The sequence below is a fragment of the Phascolarctos cinereus genome, unplaced genomic scaffold (assembly GCF_003287225.1).
Source record: "Phascolarctos cinereus isolate Bilbo 61053 unplaced genomic scaffold, phaCin_HiC Scaffold_4;HRSCAF=312, whole genome shotgun sequence".
NCBI classification, from domain to species: domain Eukaryota; kingdom Metazoa; phylum Chordata; class Mammalia; order Diprotodontia; family Phascolarctidae; genus Phascolarctos; species Phascolarctos cinereus.
Window position 1 is genome coordinate 81,566,040 of NW_027555847.1, and position 27,971 is coordinate 81,594,010.

Consider the following 27,971-nt stretch of genomic DNA (forward strand, 5'->3'; position numbering starts at 1 on the left):
ATAACCAAAGCGCCACCATTATCATTTCTGACAAAGCACTCAGGTAGAAGTAAGGAGCCTCCTGCGTTCTAGCCTTATAGACAGAAACCTCCAAAGTAACGGCAAACCCTGGCTCTCCCTTGTGGGTTACACCTCTCCTGATCATGGTTCACTCAGTTCTAGTTTGGATGCCAGCTGGTACCCCTGTACTACTTGAGTGATAGAAAATGTTTTGTCTACAATGTTACCAACTTTTGGTGGAATTGTTGATGCTTTCTCAGACAGCGTTCCTAACTAAATTTGACATCCACTATGAATAAACTATACCCCTGAGTGTTGTTTACTTTGCTACTCTTACCCCATAATTTATATTCTCCCTCCTTCTTATGTTTAACTCATAACCATGCTGTCCCCAGATCCTCTCCCGACCTAATGGTTTTGAGCTGTCTCTGTAGATTTGGCCTCCTACAATTAGTCCTCTCGAACTTTGCCATTGCCGCCTTTGCTTTCTGTAGCCTGGCCGCGGTAAATTGTCCCAGAGCCTTTTCCTGTGCTAATATGGCGTTCATGATCTTTTCCCCTTTCTGACCCATGGCCCTTGTTTTGTAACTCTCTAAAGTACTCACTGTTAATATTCTGTATTATTGTTATGTGTGTACTCGGCTAATTCCCCTCTTCAGCTATAAGAACAGGACCACATCTTGTCCAAACTTGTATCTCCTCCAGTGACCAGCACAGTGCCCTGGACAGAAGTGATTAATAAATGTTTATTTAATTGAATGTGTGTACCTTCTCAGCTGCAGAGAAAGCTAGGAAGTGTGTTCACATATTAAATCCTGATGTCCCACTTCCTGATTTTGACAGCATATCTAGAAAACTGATTGAACTCACTTATTAAGATCTTTCTAAAAGTCCAGCTCTGCCCTTCCTATCTGCAGTCTGTTTTGTCCAACACCCCAGTTCAACTCCCACTGGTCCCCCAAGTGTAAAAAGTTCCCAATCTGTTAAATTTCCCCAAATACAAAATCCATTCCTATAAAAAGGTGATGAAAAAATGAGAAGGAACACTGATTGACACTCGTGTTCATGTGAGGTTTTCATATTTTTTTAAATTACTGTAAGAAGAGATATTTCACTTTCCCTTTACACAGATTTTGTCAACCTATTTCCATTGAGAGCATCATTAGACAAAATTACACATTCATTTCTCTAACTTTTTTTTTCTTGAAACAGGCTCAGCAGCCACCACACTTGATGTTAAACCCAAATGAAACAGGAGGAAGAGTTGTTTTTCAGGAATCAACAGGATTCTGAGAGCAAGGATGTGTCCATAGGCCGGTGCAGAAGTGAGAACTATAGCTGGGGGTCATAAGTCCTGAGAGATAAATACTGGCAGACACAGCAGTTTCTCTTGTGGCACAGAAAAAGCAGAAGAAGGATCTAATTCACTGGAGTCAGAGGTTTATTTGTAAACCAGAATAGTTCTTAAGGGTAAGGGCAGACAGATAAAAGGGGGCCTATTAATCAACCAGTGATAAGTATCTATTTAGCACCTGCTGAGTTTCTAACCCTGTGTGAAGGAGCCATCAAAGTAGAAGACAGGGTTCTTCTCTAGTTTGTAATCTGTGTAGAGAAACTTGACTAGACAGCCAGGAAACTAGAAAGCAATGCAAGGCTTGAAAACTAGGCTTCCCTGAACCAGATTTGACCTTGGGGGATTGCCCAACAAACCATGTGTTACTAGTTTGTTTTGCCTCCATCTAGAAGGAATTTCAAAATCTAGCTCATGTTACCATCCACAGAGAGAAGTGACAGAGCCCTAGCTCTCCGTCATTCAAACATTAGGTAACATTGTGTATTAGAATATAGCCTTTTTTTTCACAGAAAGTGTGAAACACCAAGGATTCACAGGCCACCCTCCTGCCCTCTGGTAAGCCCCACATTTGCCCTCTTTCTAGGCCTTGTGGTACTACCCTTTACGGTGTGAATTTTCAGTGTAGAATAGTGGAAAGAGTGGTTCAAATCCTTCCTCGGACAGCCCATGAGTCAGTCACTACTTCCCTTCCTGGGCTTCAGAGGCTGGGCCAGATGCCTCTGAGGTCCTGTCCATCCCTTGTGGCTCCTCCAGCTCTGGGGCCACTCACCTGTTCCTCCTCTCTTCAAGCTGGACTTGACTCTCCTTCACACTGGGCATTCCCACACTGAGGCCTGTTTGCAATTCTAACCTGCCAGTCCTCCTCCTGCCTCCATGCCCTCACCTCTGCTTCTGTTCTCCTGGCTTCCTTCAAGACTCAGCTCAAATCCCACCTCCCCAGGAGGCCTTTTCCAGTCCCCTGAGCTGTTAATGCTGTCCCCTCTCAGTGTCTTCCATGTACTCTCTATGTATATCGATCTACCTAGTTGCTTACCCATTGTATTCCCCTCCCCCCATTTTAATATAAGCTCCCTGGGGGCAGGGACTATACTTTTGCTTTTTTTCATATCACAGTGCCTAGCTCATAGAAAGTGCTTTACAAATGTTTGTGGACCAAATGACAGGACCGAGGGGCCTTCATTAATCACTGTACACTGCTTTAAGAGATGGTGGGATCCTGATCAAAACTGAAGTTCAGGATTGTGCTGAAGACCTCTGCCACAGGATAGGCTGTTCTCAGAAAAGTCAGAAGAGACATGCTTGCCCCTCTCTGACGACAGTATCGATTTTGAGAGCCAATGGAAGTCTGAAACACAGCCAATTTTCCTACAAAGAGAGGTGGTCAAGCAGAACCAGGTGTGGAAGAGGAGGCTCAGCCTAAAGGTGGTCTGCTCCACAGAGAAAGTGCTCCCAGGGAGTCCCAAATACATGTCCTGACTGCAGGAAAAGCTTCATGCTGCAGAAAGAGTTTTTTTTTTTAAGTCAATTGGGGTTAAGTGACTTGCCCAGGGTCACACAGCTAGTAAATGTCAAGTGTTTGGTCTGAGGTCTGATTTGAACTCAGGTCCTCCTGACTTCAGGGCTGGTGCTCTATCCACTGCACCACCTAGCTGCCCCAGAAAGAGTTTTTAAAACACCCGAAAATTCACCAGCAACAACAAAGTGTGTCATACATATGCGCTGATTGTGGAAGAAATTTTAGTAGCCATATTTCTCTTGTTCAGCACCAAAGGTCTCACACAGGAGAGAAACCATATAAATGCGCATATTGTGAGAAAAGCTTCACAGAAAAACCCAGCCTCACCAACCACTTAAGAACTTACCCCGTTTACCTGCCATGAATTTGAGAACTGCTTTCAGAAAGGACTGTCTGCTCTGTCACAAATCCCCTCCACAGAAGAAACCTTGTCTAGAGTCTGAATGTAAGGAAACCAGCTTTTAAAAGTAATTCACATAGGTCAAATGAAATGTTAATTCCAGGGAAAATTAAGTAGGAAGCATTTCACTAAAAAAAAAAGTAACTGTATAAGCATATCTAATTTATTTTTAGCTACTTATTTTGTGGTAGCTTCAGCTGAAAGGAGATAAGAAAAGATAAGGAGATTAGTTTATTGATATTTGACAGTTGTCTATAAATAGACTTCAGGTTCTCTGTCCCTTGGTTCTTAGGAAAACATTCAAGAAGGGATAATAGGTTTGTAATCACAAGCAAACAGCAACTCAAGACCTCAGTAGCAGGAATCATTCCTTCCTAATTCTGGCGAAAAGCTTCAAGCTATCTGGAAGGAAATTACAAGGAGAGAGTCAGTCCTTTAAAGTTTTTATTTCTGTCAGTCTTTAAACTTAAGAAAGATGAATTTCACTGGTATGGACTTCTCTTTTGTTAAGAAGTCCAGGTAGTTCAACTGAGACTTGGCCAAAGTTTTTGAAGGCCAAATGAGCATTCATTTTGTAGAAGGAGTCAGGAAAAGCATCATCCAGGAAGGTGGTTTGCTTCAGCATGATAGATGGCTGATTATCTCTTTCAGAGAGAAAGAATGTCTACACAGAAAATGTCTTTGGATAGAAAACAGTATTAGGGTTGGTTATTTTTCCTTCTTTGGGACAGCTTCTGAACTTTACTCCCACCTGTGCCCATGTTAGAGCTAGATTGTCAAGCCTCTGCTCCATCCCATTTGTAGTCTTTTTCTTTATAAATCATGCTTCATTTCCAATTTTTAGTTCAATATAAAAGTATAATCATACATCTTGATGAAAGCCCAAATTCATTTTAGTTGCATTGAATGCAATTAAATTATAATCATTTTGAACTCAGGTCTTTCTCACTCCAGGCCCAGTGCTTTATCCATTGTGCCACCTAGCTGCCTCTTAGAATCACTTTGTATCCCATTCATACAGTTATTCAGTATTACAAATCACTTAATGCACCCCCTATAAAATAGGTAGTATTAGTAGGATAATGCCCATTTAAGAAATAGGAAAACTGAGGCTCATAGAGCTTAATTCTTAGATAGTTGAACTGAGAGCTGAACCTAGAATAATGCCAGCTTTTGAAGGCCAAATGAGTGTTCATTTTGTAGAATAAGTGTCATGGAAAGCATTATCCATGAGAGTAGTTTTGGCTTGACATGATAGATAGCTGATTATTTCTTTCTAGTCATCTGATAAAAAAAAAATTTTCACATCGCAAATCACAATCTCTTTCCAGAGCTGGCTAAGACTTTATTAGACTCAAAGCTGTGTCATTTGGGAAGGAGGATTGTGGGCAGACATTCCCTCAGACATGATATTCAACTTGCTGATGGTCAACAAAGAGTCAATTCTGTCCCCTATTGGAGAAGAATGAAAAAAGAAAATGGGTCAGAGAGGCTCAGAAAATGAGAAATTAGGGAAACAAAATACAAGGTATCTGTATGGGCTGTTATAAAATGAAGGGGCTTATCATTAGAATTCAGAAAAATCCTTACCTCTAGTACAGGACAAGGTACCAGATGGTCTAGAAAGGAAGAGGTTGTATCTCTGTTCTAAAAACCTTTAAGTATAAATACATATCCTGGCCAGAATGGGATGCTTATCTTCCTGTTGAGTGAATCCCTATATATACCAACTACTCACACCTTGTCATCTCTCACATATGCCCCACAATAGATGTGAAGGCTTAAGCTCCCAAGATGATGAAATATTCAGCTCTTTATAGGCTGATAGGTACATTCTGCTGGTGGTCTCCATGTTTCACACTCTTCCTGGTCTCCATATCTCACCCTCTTCCAATCTCAGTCACTGGGAAAAAAAAAAAAGATTGGCTGAATTCAAGGTCATATCCATGCCAACATTTGGATCCTGTATGCCAACAATTGGATCCCACTTATTTCAGTAAAGGCAGTAATGTGCCAGGGCCTCAATCCTTCCCAATGGACCCAAATGGCACATTTCCTCAAGTTCTATCATTTTCCTCATTCTTTCTAAGAGCAGAGAGAGTATGGCCTCACTCTTGCATAGGATCTGCAGAGTCTCCCTTTTTCTACTGGTCCAGGCCCTGAGGGTATAGCCCTTCATGAACTTGTATAAGCCTCTATATTCAGCTAACATGTTCTTCCAAGTATGAGGTTTGGTCCTTTCCTTAGAAAACACATTCTTAATGGTATCAACTTCATTCCATAGGAAACCCAAAGTTTCCTGGTAAGTATGGCCCTGAAATCCTCTGTAGCTTTTTCTACAGGGCTAACTATATGCCCTGAGTTTGGAAAGACAATACACAAAGTAGGGATCAGTTGTCACCACCGAAAAGGATCTGCCCCTCCTGGCGCTTCTCACACATGACCCTTTCCTTTTTAACCTGTAGTAAGTTTGGAGGTGCCTGCTTCTCCTGGCCAGCTTCCCTGGGCCAGGCTTGGGCTCTAAGTCTCTCAGCTGAAAGGTTCTTCTGCATAAAGGACAAGGGGAGGCTTTGTCAACTTCTCCCTAGCTCCTGAGGAGACACACTTGGCAAAAGCTGTGCCCACAGCCCTCAGACACTAGGGTGCTAAAGCAATCCATGCCCACAGAGCAGGGCAGTTCTCTCTTGAGGTTTTCAGCCAGCCCTACCACCCATATTCAAACTCTGCCACCATAGACCTGGCTCCCACGTGCTGAAACTGTAGTTTTCGAGGGTTTTTTCCTCTCTGGGAAGACCTCACTTTTAGTCCTTTTCGACAGACATTTTTTCTTTGCCACACACTTTGGGCAATGGTTATGAAATTACCACACACACACTTGCAAAAGTTTGCCAGTTTCAAGCATTACAGCTAAACCCATTGACCATGATTAACTTAAAAGTTGGTTAGTTCAAGAATTCAGAAATGTGACAGTTGTTGTTCTATGCTACTCCTTGGCGCAGGCTGAAAATTTTACTTGTAATACTTACTGAGAAGAATCCAGAAAATAGCAGAGCCTCTCTTCTGTTCCATCTTTCATTGGCCAACTGCAATGGGTCATTCTCTTTAGGAGGCTACCTCAACATGGAGAAGTATAAATAGACATGTGTCTGACAGAGAATCTTAACAACAGGAACAACTTAGGCTAGTTCCATGACTTTAAGAATGTTTGTTACAGTTTTCCCCTCAGGTCTGACATTCAAATCATTGGTTTTGATGGCTAGAGCATTAACCACTGCAAATATATAATGGTGAACATCATTACAAACTCCAACCCATTGGCCTCCTTGTGGTAAATCCAAATCATTCAGGCACCATAATTCAAGCTTAGAGATACTGAAAACAAAATAATAAATTTAACAGCCTTGAGTAAGCCTACAGAATTGGATAACATGTATATATACATATATACGTATACATATATATAATATACGTATATATAAACTTAGTTAATGGAAGAGCCAATTGCCTGGACCCCCGTGGTCAGGACTCTTATTGAAAGGGAAATAAATGGAGACTTAAGTTCTTCCATTTCCATCCTTTTGCCACTTTTGTGTCTTAATACTTTGATCCTCATGAACGTAGTATCTCAGGAGTTCCAGCTACTTCCTTAAATCAGTGTGATTAACATGAATTCTACAAAAGTGAGGCAATGGGCCTTCAATGCTGCTTATTTTATTTTTAGGTGAACTTTTTAAAGTCTTACTAAATGTAAGCCAATAGCCTGGGGCTGTCTAGAGAAGCCCTATAATCTCTGTAGCTTGAAAAGGATTGTTTTAAGTTCCCAAACTAGGAATAAAAAGTGGACCTTATCCTGTGCTGCATAATAAAAAGTGGTAGCGGGAGGCAGCTAGGTGGCACAGTGGAGAGAGCACCGGCCCTGAAGTCAGGAGGACCTGAGTTCAAATCCAGCCTCAGACCAAGTACTTGACACTTACTAGCTGTGTAACCCTGGGCAAGTCACTTAACCCCAGTTGCCTAAAAAAAAAAAGTGGTAGCAAAGAATAAATCATAGCAAAGAAACTTAGATCCATTAACTGACTTTCTGACAAAGGAAAAAAGTGTCTTTGGTCTCTAAGAGGTCACTTTCCACCCTAAACTAAGCCTGCTGTTGATAGTTTCAGGTATTTTTCATTGCCAAAGTGATTAGAAAGCCGATTGGCTTGGAAATCTCACAGAGCTATTTGGCCTAGGAGAAGAGAAAAACACATACAAACGTTTAAACTAATGGAGCAATTTAGCAATAAGTATTAAGGTTATTTTACTCTTTGTGAAGTAGGTCAATTCTTCAAGTCACTGATGGAAAAGCTGAAGACGGCGCTATTAAAAGATCGATGGAGGTGCTTAACTCTTTGGTAGCCTATAGACCCCTTCCCATGATGATGGGGTATTTTTTTTGGGTTTTTTTTTTTTAGGCAATTGGGGTTAAGTGACTTGCCCAGGGTCACACAGCTAGTAAATGTCAAGTGTTTGGTCTGAGGCTGGATTTGTACTCAGGTCTTCCTGACTTCAGGGCCGGTGCTCTATCCACTGCGCCACCTACCTGTCCCCCATGATGATGTTTTTAAATTAATGATATAAAATACATAGGATTACAAAAGCAGTGTAAATGATTAGCAATTGGCTCTCTGAAAATGACATGCTTTTTGTTTAATCTGCATTATTAACATTTTCTCCATCACTTTCTGAAGTCTAGACAGTCAACAAAACAACCCTGTTCAAGACCTGATCTGTAGCATTTGCTGATTTCCAAGTGATTTCCAATGCTCACAGTGAAAATTCAAAACTCAGCTCTTGGAAGATAGTTTGGCTGGCTCTAGCACACTCCTGAAAAGGAAAACAATTATATTGAAATATTTATTAAAATATTTTTGAAAACAAGTTCATGAGGGGCAGCTAGGTAGCATAATGGATAGAGCACCAGCCCTGGAGTCAGGAGAACCTGAGTTCAAATCCAAACACAGACACTTACTAGTTATGTGACCCTGAGCAAGTCACTTAATCCCAATTGCCTCAAAAAACAAAAAAGTTCATGAACTTCAGGTTGAGAACCCCCACCCTTCCAGACCGTGGAATAACTCTGACTCAGAAGCCATGTCATTCTCTTCTAGGAGACCAACAAACCCCAGAGTTTCTCCTTAGGAAACAGGAATACTACAGCAACTCCTCAACCCAGAAGACTTGGAAAGATGTTGGACTAAATGATTCTAGGTCTCTTCAGCCTTGGAAGTCTATGATCTTATTAACGCTTTCTGTAGGTCTCACCTTTATGGGTAGAACATGGTTGTCATAATTCCTTGGGACGTTCAGCAAGATCCCTGCATTTGCCTGAACTGGCTGAGCCTCTTCCCCATTTTTCCCCAATCCCAGTCCCTCTCTGCACTAGGGAAGGGAGACTTTAGACAGTGTATGGACACCTCGTCCCCGAGTTAACAACCTCCCAGAGTGTGTTCATTTCTCTCAAGAACAATCATGATTCTCGAAGTGATTTGCCCAGAGTCACACAGCTAGTAAGGGTCAAGTGTTTCAGGCTGAATTTGAACTCAGGTCCTCCTGACTCCAGGGCCGGTGCTCTAACCACTGCACCACCTAGCTGCCCCTTAAAGAATCTTAATAGTCATTTTCATCTATTTACGTTTTGGGGTTTTTTTGGTTTTTTTAAGCTACATTCAACCCTGGGAAGGGAACAGGGGAAATGATGTAACAAAAGATTGAGAACCACTGTTGTCAAATCTCACCATCTGAAGCTGGCATGCAGCCACACTGGCCAAACACTGCCTTAGTGTTACTGACTGCTCTTATGTTGTCCCTTCCCCAACACTCTCAGGGCCTAATCATGAGTTCCGGTTGAATCAAAGCCAGATTCTTCTGTATGATGTTCAAGGCCCATCATAACCTGTCTCTAACCTACCTATACAGTTTATCAGCTACTCTATCTCAATATGCAGTCTCCATTCTATTGAGATCCCTCTGCTTTACCACTTTCCCACCGTGACATACTCCTTCACCTTTCTTCATGCTGCCTACTAGACCAATCTCCTTCCCAAACCTAATTATAAGTACCCTTCAAAGCCCAAGTCAAGCCTCTTTGAAATCTTCCTCAACTACTCCTTGCAGCCAATACTATTTTCCCTTAACTGAATTCAGTTTAGTGACTATTTGTGGAGTGTTGGCAGCATCAGGGCTCATTTGGCAGCTGGTCAGGCCAGACAGGGAATGAATGGAATCCAGAGACTGGAGAGATGTGCCAGGTTATGGCAGGCAGCCCAGGAAGGTCCCAACAGTGATCATAGAAAAGAAATTTGCCCAAGTCAAACAGGTGTGGGGTACAGTAGCATACTTAGGCTGTCATTAAGTTTGTGGAATTCAAGCCTCTTGCAGGGAGGTTACTGAGGTCAGATGTTATCTGGCAACTGGGAACAGGAATCCAAACATGGAGACTAAGGTTCCATGGGCAGCACTGACCAAAGCAAGATAGCGCCAGTCTCTCAGGCTAACAAGTTAGGTTTCTGGGGCCTTCAGGAACGAGACAGGACTCCAGCCGCTAAAAGTGTAAGGAGAGGTGAAGAAGAAGGCAAGAGCCCAGGACAGAGCATAGTGTACCAAGGTCAGAGCAAGAACAGAAGGCTTGAGAATGCCAAGCTGCCTAAACTCCTTGCCAGTAAGAATCCTGTTTTATTCATCGTATTTGTATCCCCAGGGCTTGGATTGAATGATTCATCAACTGAGCAATAGATCCTTGGGTCTTCCCTGAATAAATGCTGGGTTAGTCCCATAGCCTGATCTAAATCCACAGCTGAAGATCAAGTGGCCCCAGTTATGGTGCCTGGAGGGAAGTGGGGCAAGAGTCTAGGCTGGTCATTAAGTGCTTACTAAATGCTAGATAGGCATTATGGGGGATACATACAAAGGAGACAGCCAGCTGGTTTTCAGATCTTGCGGGGCTTTATAATCTCTGGAAACTAGACATCCACAGAGGAAATTCTTGGAGAACAACAGAACATATAAGTAAGTACTTAGACTATAAATGCTATTGATAGTGGTTATCCAAACTAATGAAGAAATGATGACTGTCAGGGGCAGCTAGTGACGCAGTGGATAGAGCACCAGCCCAGGATTCAGGAGGACCTGAGTTCAAATGTGGCCTCAGACACATAATACTTACTAGCTGTGTGACCCTGGGCAAGTCATTTAACCCCATTGCCTAGCCAAAAAAAAAGAAATGATGACTGTCAACCTTGTGTCAGTGCTGGCTGGGTTTTGCAGGGGTTAGAGGAAACTATGTTACAAGGTCCCTAGTCTTAAGAAGCTTCAAATGTAGGTGGAGAAAGGAGCACGTGAAAACTTCAATGATATTAGGAAATTTAAATAATAACAAAACAATAGAATACTCAAAGTAACATGTGATTGTCCAGTGTGTGGTATAGATTACCTTAGACACGATATATCTTGACATTAGTAAGCCAGCTATTGAACAGCCTTTCACAACAGCTCTATGAAATATCCTCCATTTGACAAACACCTCCAGGCCAGGACTGGGTAAAGACAGCCCCAAAGGAAGCAGCCCGAAGGGGATGCTCTTGTGGACACAGGTAAGCAAATACTAAGCATTTATACAGTTATTATGCAAGGTCCTTTCCAGGGAAGGGAGCGCTCCAACTAGAGGAGGAGGATCTGATAAGCTTCCCAGGGGAGGTGCTGCCTAAGCTGGGTTCTGTAGGGAGCTTATAATTCTTGGAGATGGAGATGAACAAGTGCAGTCCAGACATGGGAGACAACCCATGCCAAGGCAAATGGAACATTGCATGGGAGCAATGTCTAGAAGGCCAGTTTGATGGAATAGAAAGTGTGTGAAGGGGAAGTGCTAAAATAGATGAAGAGGCTTCTATCCATGCAGAACAAAAACAAACTATGTCCCAAATTACTAATAATAAAAGAAATGACAATGGAAACAACTCTGAGGCTCTACCTCACACTCACCAGATTGGCAAAGAAAACACAAAAGAAAAATGCAACTGTTGAAAAGATTGAGAGGACAGGCATGTTAATGCACTGCTAGTGGAGCGGTGAACTGGTCCAATCATTCTGTAAAACAATTTAGAACTACACCCAAAGAGTCACTGAACTGTGCATAATCTTTGACCCAGTCACACTTCTGCTAGACATATACCTCAAAGGAAAAAGGAAAGGATCCATGTGCAGCAAAGAACTCGGAATGAAGGGAGTACCTATCAGTTGGGGGAATAGATGACTGAATTAATGGCATATAAATGTAATGTAATATTATTGTGCCATAGGAAATGGTGAAAAGGATAGGTTCAGAGAAACCGGGGAGGACTTGTATGAACTGATGTTGAGTGATGTGAACAGAACTAGGAGAATAAATTATACAATGACTTCTTGCTGTTCAGTTGTGTCTGACTCTTCATGACCCCATTTGGGGTTTTCTTGGTAAAGATACTGGAGTGGTTTGCCATTTCCTTCTCCAGCTCATTTTATAGATGAGGAACTGAGGCAAATAGGGTTAAGTGACTTACCCAGGGTCACACAGCTAGTAGATGTCTGAGGCCAAATTTGAACTCATGAAGATGAGTCTACCTGACTCTCCAGGCCTACCACTCTCTCCACTGTGCCACCTAACTGCCCGTATACAATGACTACAGTATTGTAAAGGAAAACAACTTTCCAAGACTTAAGAACAATGATCAGTGCAATGACTGATCACAACTCCAGAGACTGATGATGGAGCATGCTTCCTACCTCTTGGCGGAGAGGTGATGGGCTAGACTAGAGGTACAGATTGAGATATACAATTTCAAACATGGTCAACACGTGGGTTTGTTTTGCTTGACTATATATACATATATATATATATATTTTTTACAAAAGAGGGCTTTTATGGCAGGGGAGGTGATGGAAGGTAATGGTTGTCATACAAAAGAAAAGAAGGAAGGAAGAGAAAGAAAGAAAGGAAGGAAGGAAGGAAAGAGAAAAGAGCCTCAATGAAAACACAGAAGAGAGATATAAGTTCAACAGGGGACAGAGACAAGCATACTATGTTATGTTAAAATTAACACGATTATATGCTTAACATATACTTAAAGAAAATAACAGCAATAATAATATAGATTCATAATTTCATATATAATACTTTTTGTATATGGAAATGTTTTTGTTGATATTTGTCTAGGTCATAATAAAAACAAGATAATTAAAAATAAAAAGGCAGTAGTAAAACAACAAATAAAAATTTTAAAGTTCTTCTCTTCCTTCAAGTCCCTGCCCACTCCAATACCACCTTTTTCATAAAGCTTTCCCCAATCCCTTCCATTCCCTAGAATCCCTTATATACAATACTTAGATTGTAAATTTCTTGAGGGGAGGGAATTTTAATTTTGTATCACTAGCACCTGTCATAAGGAACATAGTAAGCATTGAAACAAAGCTTCATTGACTCAGATCAATGAACCAAATTTCATTTCATTTCATTGGGAGAGTCTCTAGCAGGTGGTCAACTGGCGCCACCTACTGGAGAACAGGTGTCATCATCGTGATGCTGGAGGCTCAGCTATGTTGCCTGTTATTAATTCAATTCAACTAACATTTATTAATTATAAAGTACCTACTATGTGCAAAATACTGTGCTAGTCTGAACACCTCTAGGTGTAGGGGATCTCCATCCCTACAGTAGATTAGTATGGTGGCTGTTACCCATACCATTCAGAATTATTGCTGTCAATAGTGAAGAGATTATCACTTTTGTACAATACTGTATTCTCTACATGTACATGACCTCAGACCAGATTAATGTAAACAGAGGTGGGGTTTAGTTTATCTTTAAAATTTTCCCCTTTTCCATGCCTCCTCACCCAATCCCCTGACCAAAATGTATCACTTTAATAATAAATATTTTTCCCTAAATCCTTCTGGAGAGTGATTATCTCCTGATTCAGAGGTCCCCAGCTTGTTGGAGAAGGAGATACCCTGAAGAGGGCAAGGAGGTTTTCTGCTTGAAGGGAAGTCCTTGAGTGGCGCAGAGAAAGAACACCCCTTCCCTTCCAGTTAAAGTAGAGGGCCGGCAGTGGAGAGGGAGCTAGTTCCTCTTAAAAGTGGCTTTATCAGCCTAGTCCTGGTTCTCTTTGCCTTGAAATGCTTGTCCTACTAAGTCAATTAAACAAAATCATTAAACATTTCCTCAGCATATAAATAAGGATCTCCAAAAGAGAAGTGGAGTAAAGAAAGTCACCAAAGAAATATCTGAACAGAAAGATAGGTTGATTAAGTGTTGAGGGATCAGAGGCATCATGTTTAGATGTCCTCGTGTTCCACTGTCATCCTCCTCATATCAAGAGAAGCTGAGGAAGACCCCTTATGGGAGAATATGGACAAAGGAAATACAAGATGGACAGGCATGGATGAGTTACAACCCACATCACTGGAGAGAACTTCCATGCAGAGAAGATTACTGACCCATTTGGGTACTAAGAGGGGACAGAATGCTGTGCCTGACATGAGGGAGACTCTGAGAGACTGACAAGGCCCACATCACATTTTCCATCTCTTTTTTCAAGATAGCAAGAGCCCCAGCCTTGAGAGATGAGAGAGAGTGCTAGAAACCTTGGATTAATATTTCGTTCCCCTCCTTCAGCCCTTATATCCACTTACTCACCAAGTAATGTCACTTCTTCCTTCCAAAAATCTCTTATATTCACTCCTTTGTTGCTACCCCATCTTTTTATGCCTGGATTATTGCAACAGCCTAGTGAGTTTCCCTATCATCAATATATCTTTTAATTCTCTTGCTATCAGGAACTCCTCAGCTCGAGAACCTGTTGGAGCTCCTTATTATTATTAGTGGTATCAAGTTCAAACTCTTCTCTTCAGCTGTCAGATCCCTCTGTAACGTGACACCATCCCACCTATCACTTATTTCGCTCTATACCTTGTTTCAGCTAGGCCAGGTTCCTGTCCTCCGAATTCATTATGCACATTCTTGCTGGCATACCTTCATTAGAAGTGTTCCCCTCTACCTGACTTTCCCTCTTTTTGTGCAGAATCTACCTGCTCTTAATGGTACAACTTAAATCCAACCTCATCCATGAAGATTTTTCAGTCCATTCATCTCTCACTTCTTAAAATCCTGTGGTATCATATCAAGGGTAGCCTTAGAGGAGAAAAGAGAAGAAGGTTTTTGGGAGTGGGTTACATGAAGGGGCAGTCCTATCCTTGTTGCCTTGAGAATGGTAGGTTATGGACTGACTACATGTATAGTGAGTTATGAATTGATTATAATATCAGCCTCGAAAAAAAAAATCCTATTCTGTCTTTTGGAGTCTAAACCTGTGATTAAATTGGTGCAGGGACCAATGCAGAAGATCAACTGGTCTGCAGTTTATCATCTTAGAGAGTTGCCTAGGGCACTGAAGGTTAAGTGACTTGCCCAGGGTCACACAGCCAAGATGTGTGAGTGGCAAGACTTAAACTCAGGTCTTTCTAATTCTGAAGTTAGCTCTGTATGTACTATGCTTCTCTCTATTAGAAATACACACGCATACACGCACATGTACCCCACCACCACCACCCCCAGCAATAACAACAACAACAGGAGTAAATTAAAGGCTAACCTGTGTGGTCCTGATCATCTCCCCACTCAGATGGCAAGCTCCTCATCTGTAAAATGGTGAGGGGAGTGGATTACATTATCAACAGAGTAAATTGTTCTTGAGAGAACTAGAGAAGACAGCCATGATAGCCGCCCACCCAGGCCAATCAAGAGCATTCTTCCTCTCAGCTGGCAGAAGAGTGGTCATCGACGCCTCCCTCCTCTTCCTCGAGATGTGCTAAGAGAATTGTGAAGCAGAATGCAGCAGGGCTAGGAGCCAGGGTTAGGAGAGCTTGGGCACAGTGCAAGGACAAGCCTCTCGGGCCTTTTCCCTCGTTCCCTCCTTAGTATCGTCCTACCATCTTCCACGCGGACCCTTACTTTGATAGTGGCTTGCTACTTCACTGTGGAGTAGAGGAAAAACTGCAAGCTCCTTAAAGACAGTGACTGTTTTTGCCTCTCTTTGTACCCATAGTGCTTAGCACACCGCCTGGCACATAGTAAGCACTTGATAAATACTTGTTTCCAATAAGAAGGACTGAAATTTAAAGACCTGGGTTCAGATTCCTGTTGACACTGACTGGATCTGTCATCTTGGGTAAGTCATCTCATCTCTGAGCATAAGCATTCTCAACCCTGAAACTAGCACAATGATGCTTACCTCACTTACCTCATAGGGGATTTGTGAGGAAAGGACTCCCTCAGTTACATAATGCGAGCTGCTGCTACTCCGTAGCCTCCTTCCCCTGGCCTTCTCTGAGAAGACTGGCAGCTTCTAGCAGGGGAATCCACTCCAGTCTGTTTCTTGTTCCCACCCCAATTGCTTATCAGTCCATTTTACACATGAGGAAACTGAGGCTCAGAGAATTTAAGTGACTCACTTAGGGTCACAGAGCTAATGAGCATTGGAGCCAGGCTAGGAACCCAAGGCTACTAGCTCTATCCCCAGCCCTCCATCTATGAAACAGGGCTACCTACCTCTCAAAGCAGTGACTACTCACTCCCTGCCTGCTGTAAATTCTCTAGATAGAGCCAGCTGGCTCACACATACAGTGGTCCACTAAACACAGGTAACTCAGCAAGGCTGGGAAAACCTCCAGGTAGCCTTGGTTACCATGATGATGCCTGGCTTTGCAGGTACATCCTTTTTTTTTTTTTAAGGCAATTGGGGTTAAGTGACTCGCCCAGGGTCACACAGCTAGTACGTGTCAAGTGTTTGGTCTGAGGCTGGATTTGAACTCGGATCCTTCTGACTTCAGGGCCAATGCTCTATCCACCTAGCTGCCCCTACATCCTTTTTTTTTTTTTTTTTACTAAAGAGCAGTACGCACCTGTCTGCCTCTTCCAGCTCCAGTCATCCTAAAGGTAGCACTATAATTCTCAACAGGACCCTGGGGAGTTTGCTTATACAACAAGGTGACACCAGCTAATACTTGCCTGCTGCTAAGAAAATTTCCAGGTTACCCTTCCTCCAGCTCAGAGGAACTAGGACAAGGCAGCTGGGGCTTTTCCCAAGTTGTCAGAAGGAGGTTGGGGTGATATGTGTCTCTTCCGGAGATCCATCATCTCCAGCCTCATGTCTCACAGACTTCTACTGTGTGCCCCCAGTGGTGGTGGGGGGATGAAAATGAAAGGCCACCCTCGGAGAGAGTGAGGGAGCAGGGTCAGTGGGAGGTCAGGGGTGGGGAGGTGCCCCTTCAGTCAGGCTGCTTTCCCTAGCCTGTAGGGCCGGATCCCCTTTCCTGTTCTCTCTCCCCATGCTCTCATCCCTATACACCTCACCCCTATACACCTCACCCCTAGCCCTCTCTTATCTCAGGTACTCAGCACAATGCCTGGCACATACATACTGTTATCCCTTTCACATCACAACTTTCCCCATCGTGGTTTCGAAATATCATGGGTTCATAAAAGAAATCAAATGGGAATTTGGAGGCATTTTGTGGAAGCCACAAACAACGTGCAAAAGGCCAGCAGATGACACAGAGCCTATGACCAAATACTTAACCTAAATTTGACAATAAAGTACGGTAAGAGAAAAAAGAAAAAGAAAAAATTCAGACTTCTTCTCTGGTATGAAGGGAGAGCCAAAAAAATTCAATCAGATTTTCCAGATCGTGGGGGGACACTGTGTCCTTAACCCCTGCAATATGGAAGGGATAACTGTAATTGGTGATTACTTGAGCCTCCTCTGCCCTCCTTTCCACTGTGGCCTCTGAAGTCCTCTGTTGCTTAAAAAAAAAAACAACTCCTTTTTTTCCTAAACTTTTTCCTTCCACACTTTCCAGTTTCTGCTGCTCACAGAAACCTGCCTTTACTTTGAAGATCCATCTCTTGGCACCCTCTTCAAGGCTGGCTGTTCCTTCCTTCTCATCCTGGGACAGGGGATGGGGAAAAGATTGGAGGAGTACTCCTCGATCCCCAGTACTACTTTCACATATCCTGTCTGCCACATCACCAGGTAACCACCTCTGCTTTTAAGGTTACTCCACCCAAAGATGACTTGTTGTCACCTACAGAATGCCAACCAGGTCACTCTCCCCCCTCCCCAGTAAGTTTGTACCTGGCTCATAGTCCCCTCTACCCCTGTGTGAACAGCCTGGTCTTCCAGTTCCTCAACCTTTGTCTCCAGTGTACCTCAACCATACACAGAAGTGGTCGTGTCTTATCTCCCACTCCCCTCAATTGAATTTGGCTCTGGTGCTGGAATTGGGATTGAAGGACTGTCCCATTAGTTCCCCAAAGAACCACCCCCGTGGTACCAGACAAGAGTACAGACCTGGACCTATGCCTCCTGACCTCTCCACTCACCAAATAGTAATTTGGTGTCATGGAAAGATTACTAGAACACGACACAAGGATTCTAATTTCAGCTCTGCCATTACCTAGCTTTGTGACTGTGGGCAAGTCACTTCCCTTTCTGGGATAAAATGGAAGGGTTCAACCCAGATGTACTCTAAGGTGTGTTCCAACTCTATTAACATTCTTCATATCACACCCTAGGCTACCAGTTCACCAGATGCCCTCCCATAAAATAATCCATACTGTTTTTGAGTCAGAAGTCCCTGGTCTGGGACAGCTAGGTGGCGCATGGATAGAGCACCGGGCCTGGATTCAGGAGCACCTGAGTTCAAATTCAACCTCAGACACATAACACTTACTAGCTGTGTGACCCTGGGCAAGTCACTTAACCCCATTGCCTAGCCAAAACAAAACAAAACAAAAAACAAAAGTCCCTGATCCTTTTATTATGAGGGGCATGAGGGTGGTAGACTCACTTGTTAAAGTGGCTAGAAAGAAAAGCACGGTCAGATACAAAGTGGCCCTCAATCCTGGAGTCTACATGGCAGTAACAGAGGCAACGCCTTCAGATGGAAAGACCCCAGAACTTAGAGCAGAGAAGCAGGTCATAGACTCAGGACTAGACAGGACCTCAGATGAAGAGAACAAGGTCCAGAAAGCTTGGCTTGCTAGGGGCAGCAAAACTATGATTTGAACCCAAGTTCTCTAAGTTCCCATCTAACCCTCTTTTCATGAAGCAGCTGGTAGAGCAGTACATAGAGCCCTGGCCTAGCATCAAAATATGAGTTCAGATCCAACCTCAGACACTTACTAGATGTGTGACCCTGGGCAAGTCACTTAAATCTCTGTGTACGTCAGTTTTCTCAACTATAAAATGGGAATAATAACATGACCTATCTTACAGGGTTGTTGGGAAGATTAAATGATATATTTGTGAAAAGTATTTAGTACACTGACTGGCAGACAGTAGACACTACATAAATGCTTGTTCTATTACCTTTCCACTATACCATACCTTCACTACTGACTGGCCTTGTGATCTTGGACAAGTCATTTAATCTGATTTTCTTCCTCTATACAATGAGCATTACATTTAGACTACCCACCTTACAGGTAGGTGCATCCTGAGAATCAAATGATACCATCTACCCACCTAATAGGTATGAGCCTGGCCAAGTCATCTAAGTGCTCTGTGCCTCAGTTTCCTTATTTGTAAAATGAAGGGGTTGGACAAGATGATCTCAAAGTCCTTTCTACAAAACTCTTTATAAACCTTAGAGCACCACAAAAACATAAGTTGTTCTCCCCAGCCCTTGTATGCTGCGTCATCTTCCTCAATTTTTACATACAGGGCACCTAGCAAGTTGGAAGGGGAGGGGCAAGGGATGTGCAGAATGTAAGGCAGATGATGATTCCAAGGCTCTATCTTCAAAGCTTCAGCAGGATTTCAACAGGCTTTGTCCATGTAAACTGTCCACCCATCTCCAGGACATTAACCCCTGTAGTTTTTTGTTTTTTGGGGGGGTTGCGTTCCCTCTATGCCAAAGACACTGATGAGGGATAGAAACAGAACCCAGGTTTTCTGTACACGTACCCAGAATCACAGAATGGCAAAATTGGAAGAGGCCTTAGGGGTCATCCAGGCCAGGGGTTCTTAGTCTGGGGTCCATGACCTTATTTCTTCAATGTTTTGATAATTGCATTTCAATATTAGTTGCTATTGAAATCCTATGTATTATTTATGCATTTCAAATGCATAGTTATACATTTCCATGTGTGCATATTTCATGCAATAATGGCTATTTATGCATTTCAAAATATTATTCTGAGATGGGGCCCATAAACTTAACCCAACTGCCAAATAAATTCATGACAAAAAAAAAAGGTTAGGTACCCATGATCTAGACTAACCCCCTTGTTTCTCTAAGGCCTAGGAAGATGAAGTGATGACCACAATCACACAGCTAGACATGCTTGACCTTGTATTATCCAACTCTCTGGATAAAAGTCAGTTTCAGAGTGGAAAAAAGGAAGGAGTGGAGGGAGGGAGGGAGGGAGGAAGGAAGGAAGGAAGGAAGGGAGGAAGGAAGGAAGGGAGGAAGGGAGGGAGGGAGGGAGGCAGGGAGGGACCTCCAGAATATACTCCAATATATAGCTCAGTAAACATTTTCAAGGAGATAAAATTATTTATCTTTCAATGGCTACAAGGTGGCAAAGCCAAGCTTTGAACTCAGGTTTCTTCCTTTCCTATCTATGTCCTGTGGAAATCTAGGTGTGGAGGCCTCAGGCCACCTCTACTTCTCACCTGGGTAAGATCCATTTTCAGAATTGCTTCTTTCAGGATTCTGCTGCCCCATTCTCTCCCAAGTACCTTCCCTCCACTTTTGCTAGAGGTTTCCAGGAATTGTCATCACCAGTCAGGGTCTGGGGGCCTATAATAGCCAAGTATAGCACTCAAATATGCCAGGACAGGTAGAATACTGTGGTATGGACTGCACTAAATGCAATGGAAGGAATGGATTCTGGAAATGAAGAAGTGGAGGCCTGGGGAGGGGGTTGTCATGTGGAAGAGGGACTGGAAGGTGGATGTCACTCTAAAGGAATACCCAATAGTGACTGTGGGAAGCAGATTTCAGGTCAGTCTGAGAGCTGTCCAAAGATGGAAGAGCTGGCTGCTCATTGTGAGGCTGTGGGTGCCCAGCCAAAGAAGAACTCATCAAAAAACATGGGCCAGGCTGGACTGGACCAACTCTAATGTTCCTGCCAAGTCTGTCTGTACTAATTAATGCCTTGGTGAACTTTCAGACACAGCTGTACATTCTTCAGGCTGGTTTGTAGGGAAAATCTGTATACGGAGTGGCACTGTTGTCCATTCTCCCCAAGTGGCGCAGAGACAGAAGAGTAGCCAGTCTGCATCTCTCCATTCCAGATCACCTGCCCTCACTAGGCACAGTGTGAGTGCCAACTGGCCAGAAGCATTCCCCTCTTCTGTGCCCCCTCCATCACCATGACCACCTACCTGCATACACTGGTATGTCTTACAAGTATCATGTTGTTGGGGGTTTTTTTATTAACATCATTTTGTTTTAAATTTTTTTAAAAGTCCTTCTGTCCATGCCCCCCACCCTACTTCCCTTCTTCCCCCTAGCTATGAGCTAAGGAGAGCCTTTTGTGTTTTGATGTGGAGCCCCTGGGTCTTCCTCGGCCTCGACGTGGTGGCCTTCCACTGTGGTTCAGGCCTACTGACTCCCCCTGGCCTGTGCTGGCAAGTGAAGGGCCTGACAAGCCAAGTCCCAAGCCAGGCTGGAGGAAGGAGGAGCCAGAGTGTGGCGAAGTCCCTGAGAGGGGGGTCCCTAAGGTGGGGAAGGCTGGGGGTGGGGAGAGGCTCTGGGCTGTGTTGGCAGTGGCAGATGCCGCCACGGCTTGGCTCCGTCGGGCAAAGGCTCTCTCTTGGCGCAAGTAGCGAAGTTCATCCCGAATATCTGTGAGGACACTGAGGAGACGGGACTGGAGCTCACGATCTCGAGCCCGCTCCTCTCGTTGCTGGGCTCTCTCTTCCTGCCATACACCCAGCTCCTGGTGGTACAGCTGGTCCCACTGTTCTTCCAGGTCCAAGAGTCGATGCAGGTTAGTCCGCCAGGCCTCCCGAGCGCTCCGGGAGCAGCTCATACCCCCCCGGAGGGGCTCTCCACTTGGTGAGGCTGAGAAACGAAGAGACTCTTCCCGGAACAGTGGAGAATGAGGGGCTGCATCCTCCAGCTTCTCCCAATTCAGCCCCCCGAGGTCTGCCTCTACCACTCTCTCCTCTCTCCTCATCTTCAAGTGAAGGTGGGGGCAGCTGGGAGGGGCTGAGAACCTGGCTGAGGTCGCTGACCACGGCAGGGGCAGCCCAGTCAGGAGGGGCTTCACCTCCGTCCTCAGGAAGGGAGGTGAGGGAGGTCCTCGAGCTGCAGTGTCGAAGCAGGAGCATCCCACGTCTCTCTTCCTCCTCTTCTTCTCCTTCCTTGATGTGGCCAGCTACTGCCTGGGTGTCTTCATCTTCCTCATCCACGGAAGCATAGGAGACCATCACGCCATTTCGCAGGGCTGGAGACATGGGTGGCTCAAGGTCAGGCTCTGTGAGAATATACAGAGAATACACACCAGGGAATGAGGAAAGTGGGCAGTTCTGCTGAGGCCTCCCCCACCCCCCATCCAGCCTCCCCCAGTCCCAGCCCCTAAACGTTCCCAGAATCAGGCCCTTGAAAGAAGGAAGCTCATGGGAGTGAGAGAGGAAGCTGGGCCAGAGTCACCTGAATTCAACCCAACCTCATCTCAAAGCACTCCCTGATTTTCTGCTTTGATCTAGCCGAGCCAGACTCCTTTATCCAGAACACAGAACATGCTATGCCCAGTGTGGCCTTTGCTCATACCAAATCAGTGGATTCCGAGCTGGAAGGGACTGTAATGTCCAACTCTTTCATTTTACAAATAGGGAAACTAAGCTCCATGTAACTGTGCAGTATGTCATGAGGAAACTGAAGCCCAAAGACAGAGCAGTCATAGGTCACAGATCTAACACTGGAAGTGACTTGCCCAAGGTCACACAGAAAGACAGCAGCAGAGCCAAGTCCAAGGACCCAGATTTCCCAACTCCCAGGCTAAGCATTTGAAACAACATTCAACACATTTCATTCAAGAGGCAAGCTTTGATTGGGGCCAGCCCCCTGGCCTGAGGACCACCAGACACCAGATTGGGATTTGGGTCCCTGGAAACATGGGTAAATCACCCTGGCATGGTGGCCACTAATCCCCTTCCTTAACGTCTTCTTCGCTTCTGACCTGCACGGCCTCAAAGGGCCAATGGGGCCATGATCTGGGGGATGCCCGAGTCACAGCAGGGTGCTAAACACCACCATCGATTTACAGTGTAACCTGTGGGTTTTCCAGCAATGAAAAGGCAGGCTAGAATGGGTCTTTCCATCTCTTGCCAAACCCCTGGGCCCAGCTAAGGAGCACTTTGAGGGCTACAGAGAAACTTTCCTGGAGAACGTAGCCATGGCAGCACTACAAAGTTATCTTAATGCTCATTTTACAGCAGAAACAACCACAGCCCAGAGACAGTAAGTGCCACCAAACAGGGAGCTGGTAACAGAACTAGCACTCTGGACTTCTGAATCTTAGACTAGGATTTTTTTTTGCATAACCTTTGACCTTCTCCCACGTTTGGCCCAAACAGTCGAGGCTCTGAAAGGCCAGCATGGCCAACGCTACCCTCCTAGGAATCATAGGATTTTAGAGTAGAGAGACTTTAGAGACCTAAGTATAGCCCCCCATTTTACAGATGTGGAAACTGAGGCATAGAGAGGTTACGTGACTTACCTAAGGTCACACCACACAGGTACTAAATGGCACAGCCAAGATCCGAACTCAGGCCTTTTGACTCAAAGTTCAGTGATCTTTCACTGTGCAAGGCTCCCCCCACAGAGGGCAGACAGGAGCACTCCCTTGTTAGCATCAGCATAGAGGTTGGGGCAGCAGAAGCCCCATTGGCAGGGCAGCCCTGACTGCTCGGGGACTCTAAGGAAGAAGCAGTTTGTAGGACAGAGGCACCGCCTGGGGAGCAGGACACAGATGGGCTCGGGCCTGGTGTCCCTCCCCCAGGGTGCTCCCAGACGAAGACAGAGATCCTCCCAACCCTCCATCCACCCTGGCCAGGCCTGGAGACCCAGTGTGGTACGAGGGGAAAAGCACTGGACTTGAGTCAGGAACCCTGGGTCTGAATTCCAGCTGTGACATGAGCCAAATGACAATGAGTAAATCGTCTTGCCTCTCTGAGACTGTTTCCTCATCTCTAAAATGGGGATAAGTTAAATCTGTGGCACCTCTCACAGCACTGTTGGGAAAGCAGTTCTGCAAACCCTCAAGTTCTCCTTGTCAAGGCTCCTATTCTACCCTCCACGGCCCATCGGCTCTGGGTCAGCACCTTCCAGTGGTCAGGGAATGAGCTGGGGCATCCCTCTGTCTGGCCACAGCTAGTCCCAAGAAGGGAGGGCAGGTGGGAGGCTCCTTCGAAAGCTCAAAGTCTCCTCCCCTGGTGGAATCACTGCCCAGGGTAGGAGAGGAAGCCTTCCCCTGTCTGGGCCCAGAGGTTCCTGTGTAAAATGACCTCTCATGGCCCTTCCAGCCCTGGGAGAGGGTGCTGAGTCAAGAGGCAAGAGGACAGGGGTTTCAGTCCTGGCTCTGATGATCTGGGACAAGTCCCTTCCCCTTCTTTTCTGGGCCTTGTTTGCTCTCCTGTGAAGTGAGGGGGTCAGACTAGGTGATTTCTAAGGTCTCTTTCAGTTCTAAATCCTTTGAATCAATCTCCCCTGTCTCTCCTCTCTAAGTCCCAGTGTTGGGGGCAGGGGAAGAGTCTGAGCTTCTGGCTCAGTCCCTGAAAGTTTCCTCCATGAACGGGATCATGGGGCTTAGTGCTGGAAGACACTTCAGAAATCAGCTGGTCCTTCCCCAGCACTTTACAGACCAGGAAAGTCAAATAACTTGCCTCAGGTCACAGAGATGATCTGTAGCAGACCTGGGGCTTTGTCTCCAAATCTAGCCCTCTTGCCCCTGCCCCACAATTCTGTCCCAAAGCTGTCCCACACCCAGTGACTCTCATCCCCTCCCAAGCCAAAGCCTCCCAAGATGTCCCAAGCCTCACCAGGGTCAAAGAATGCCTCGGGTTCTGCTCTGGGCTAGCCTGGGTAAAGGTGGAGGCCACCATCTTCTCCAAGGGGGTGAGGCGGGCCTTCTGGGGGCCACAGCTGCCAGGGGGGCCCTTCCTGGAGGTGAGCTTCCGCTTGACGTCCAGCCGCAGATCTCGCCACTTGTGTTTCAAGTCTTCCACGGAGCGCTCAGTGTAACCCAGGAAGTTCACTCGGCTCTGGATCTGGCCCCAGAGCTGGTTTCGGCGGGCAGAATGGGTGCGCAGGGCCTCAGCCCCATACAGGGCCCCAAAATGCCGAACCACGTTCCACACCAGTGTTTCTGTCTCATCATTAGAAAAGTTGGCTTTTCGCTTCCGACAAGGAGCCGCCATGCCCGGTGACGGGGAGCTGGTTGCCCACCCTGTGCCCAGACTGCACAGAGGGCCCAGTGGCCCTCCAGCAAGTGGCAGCAGGGCCAGCCCTTCAGGTGAGAGGTCAAAGGTGTGACCTGGCTAGCAGGGCCAGGGCAAGAGTCCTGTGCTGGGAAGGGGAAGGCCAGCTTTTAGGCATCAGTTGGTCCCCGTGTCAAAGGAGTGGGAGAGGAAGGCTTTAGACCCACGTCACGTCTGGCCCCTCCCCCTTCCTTCCCATGGTTTCTGTACACCTGGCAAATCAAGAGAGGAGCACATTCAGGCAAAACTCATTTTACTAAAGGTAAACAGGGCCCCAAAGTTCATGTTCCTCCCAAGCCCAAACCCCATGATCCTCTCACAACCCCTCCTTTCCTAATATCATCCAACACCACCATTTGCCTTGCTATTGACCAACAGATTTGTGACAGCTCTTACACTCTTTTGTGTGTGTGTGTGTGTATGTGTGTGTATAAACACATGTCAATAACTCAGTATGATAGAAAAAGCATTGGAGCAAGTCAAGACTTGGTTCTGATCATGGGCAAGTCATTTCCCTGGTCTAAGTCTGTTTTCTCCTCTGTTACACGAGGATAATAATACTTTTATTACCTTCCTTACAGGACTATTGTGGGTTAAGCACTATGGTAATGGAAGTTATGGCCAATTTCAACAATCTCACAAGCACTCTGGAAGCAGACACCACGTCTTAGTACATCTTTGAATTTCCCACAATGGCTATTACAGAGCTGGGCAAATCACATTTCACTACAGCACCAGGTATCCACAAAGATGTCATTGTTCAGTTGTTTCAGTGGTATCTGACTCATCAAGACCCTACTTGGGGTTTTCTTGGCAAAGATACTGGAGTGCTTTGCCATAGCCTTCTCCAACTCATTTTACAGGTAAGGAAACTGAGGTAAACAGGGTTAAGTGACTTGCCTGGGGTCACACAGCTAGTAAGTGTCTTGAGGCCAGATTTGAAATCAGGAAGAGGAGTCTCACTGACTCCAGGCCCAGAGCTCTAGCCACTATGCCACCCAGCTGTCCCACAAAGTATGATGCTGGTAGTTAAAAGTGGATTTTTAGGAGAACCTGACTCCATCTTGTGCTAGATTTAGTCACTGTAAAATGTATAGAATGCCTCTCTCCTAGTATCTCCCTTTCCCCAATCACTTCTATGAGAATACTTATAGGATTTTGACTAGTTTCAGGAACTCTTAGGTCCTATCTACTGTGCAACACAGTAGGAGCTAAACAAATGCTAATTAACTAAATGATAAAGAAGATACTGGATAGCTAGGTGGCACAGTAGATACAGTGTCTAAGCCTGGAGTCAGGAAGACATGGGTTCAAATCCAGCTCAAGATACTTAACTAGATATGTGACTCTGAGCAAGTCACTTGACCCTGTTTGCTTCAATTTCCTCATCTGTAAAATGAGCTGAAGAAGGAAATGGCAAACCATTCCCATATCTTTGCCAAAAAAACCCTGAATGGGGTGAAGAAGAATTGGACATGACTAAAAATGACTGAAAAAAAGAAAAAGACAGTCTTCTTTCATCTAGAGTAAATAAATGGCTACGCTAAAAGCCTCTGTAACCATTTAAGCATCATTTTTTCTTTCTCTAAAAATGTAGCTTTTTGTTTCTCAGAGCCCTACCAGATCTTAGCCCAAACTACTTAATAAGCCTGTCCACATGACCTATCTGATCTCACCCCAAACTCTGGATCACGAAGCTCAGGAGGAGATATGTCATCTGTAAAATTGTGAGACACACATCCATCACCTACTGATGGTTTCACACGCTTGAGTGTATAAATAAACTGCAATGTACCTGTCCGTAAGCTGTGCCGGCTTATTCATGCAGTGGCTAGCAAGGAAGTTGAAAATTCTTGCAACATGTTCATTCAGTCCAAGGGTTTGATTTCATTTTGTTGGGAGAGGGGAAGGAGAGAGTAGGATTGGCGATTAAATCCCCTCTCCATATTTCCTCTGCCCGGAGGGGTTACTCTATCTTGAATTGGGGAATTGGCATCTAGAAGATTAAACTGAGTCCTACTCAAGGCTTAGCCACTAATTCCCCAAATGGTCTTAGGGCAAGTCCCCTCCCTCTCAGTTTCAGGTTCTACAGTAGTATAAGGAAGGGTCTGGACTACATGACCTCTAAGGAGGTCCATGCAGCACCACCTTCTCTGAGTCCAGGGCCTCACATCACACCGCCAGCTATGCCCCTGATGAGATGGGAGAGGCTTGATCCAGCAATGGAAAGGCTGGTAGCTGCAGGTGTTGGAAAAGAGGGCCCAAGCAAAGAGTAGTTGTGAGAGGTGGGCAGAAAGTAGCATGGGGTGTTAGTGTTAGCCTGGCATGGCTTATCTCCTCTCCCCGAGGGCTTGGGGCATGGGTCTCCCCTCCTGCTCCCTAATGAGTCTGTTCTCCTACATCATTGGCATAAGACCAACAAGCTTGCCAGGGAGGGGTTGGGCAGGGCCTCACCTCGGTTAAAGTGGGGGACCCACTGCCCAGCAGGGGAAGGCTGAGGCCCTGCGTTCACGGGAAAAGGGCTCACCCCTGGCTGGAAAAGGGGCCCACGGAAGACGAAGACACAGCTCGATTTGGGTGGGGCGGCACTGTGCCCCTCCCCCCTAGCATGCACACACGCGTGCGCGCCACCCGCGCCCCCCCCCGCCTACCCCACAGTCCTACCCCACTATTGCCTGCCCCCGGTCACTGGGGCACCGCTGGCCCTGGGGTCAGCCCAACAACACCAACCCGGGGGTGGGGGAACAGAGTCCGGGCCCCTCAGCCAATAGGAAGCGCCCACTCCCTCCCTACCCGAGAGTGGGTTGCAGGCCCACTGACAAACCTGGCCCGGGCTCCGGGCACTCGGCTACTGCTCGGCGGTGTGGTCCGCTAGCCCTGCCCCTCCCCCGAGGGAGGAGGGAGGGCGGCCGGCCTGGCGGCCGCCCCGGCCAAGGCACAGCTCGGAGGGAGGGCGGGGGTCGCAGCTCGTCCGGCCGCGGGGGCACGGGCGTCCAGGCGGGTGCGGGAGCGCGGCAAGTCCCGGCTCCCGCCGCTCTGGGGGCTAACGGCTTCTGCCAGGGCAGGAACTTGCCTTCATTTCCTCCACCACCGCCGTCTGCCACAGAGGGAAGGAGCCGTCTCCCGGCCGCCCTCTGCCGG

The 27,971-nt window shown here is 45.7% G+C and overlaps 1 protein-coding gene across 9 annotated transcripts; it reads right to left on the reverse strand.

The window, feature by feature from the left end:
- Positions 1 to 3,696: 3,696 nt before the first annotated feature.
- LOC110197510 (t-SNARE domain-containing protein 1-like) lies at positions 3,697 to 27,935 on the reverse strand. 9 transcript variants are annotated; one of them, XM_078152280.1, is made up of 8 exons: positions 27,655 to 27,935; positions 24,393 to 25,042; positions 20,016 to 21,826; positions 14,931 to 14,976; positions 14,398 to 14,470; positions 8,078 to 8,133; positions 6,297 to 6,380; positions 3,697 to 5,173 (listed from the first exon to the last, which is right to left on the reverse strand). In XM_078152280.1, the coding sequence occupies exon 3, from the start codon at positions 21,524 to 21,526 to the stop codon at positions 20,855 to 20,857; it is 672 nt and encodes a 223-aa protein (XP_078008406.1). In that variant the 5' UTR covers positions 21,527 to 21,826; positions 24,393 to 25,042; positions 27,655 to 27,935; the 3' UTR covers positions 3,697 to 5,173; positions 6,297 to 6,380; positions 8,078 to 8,133; positions 14,398 to 14,470; positions 14,931 to 14,976; positions 20,016 to 20,854. The 9 variants fall into 8 exon arrangements, with proteins under 9 accessions (XP_078008406.1, XP_078008404.1, XP_078008409.1 ...); XM_078152278.1 differs by having other exon boundaries at positions 8,032 to 8,133; XM_078152283.1 differs by having other exon boundaries at positions 3,697 to 4,722; positions 5,009 to 5,173; positions 8,032 to 14,470.
- Positions 27,936 to 27,971: the final 36 nt, after the last annotated feature.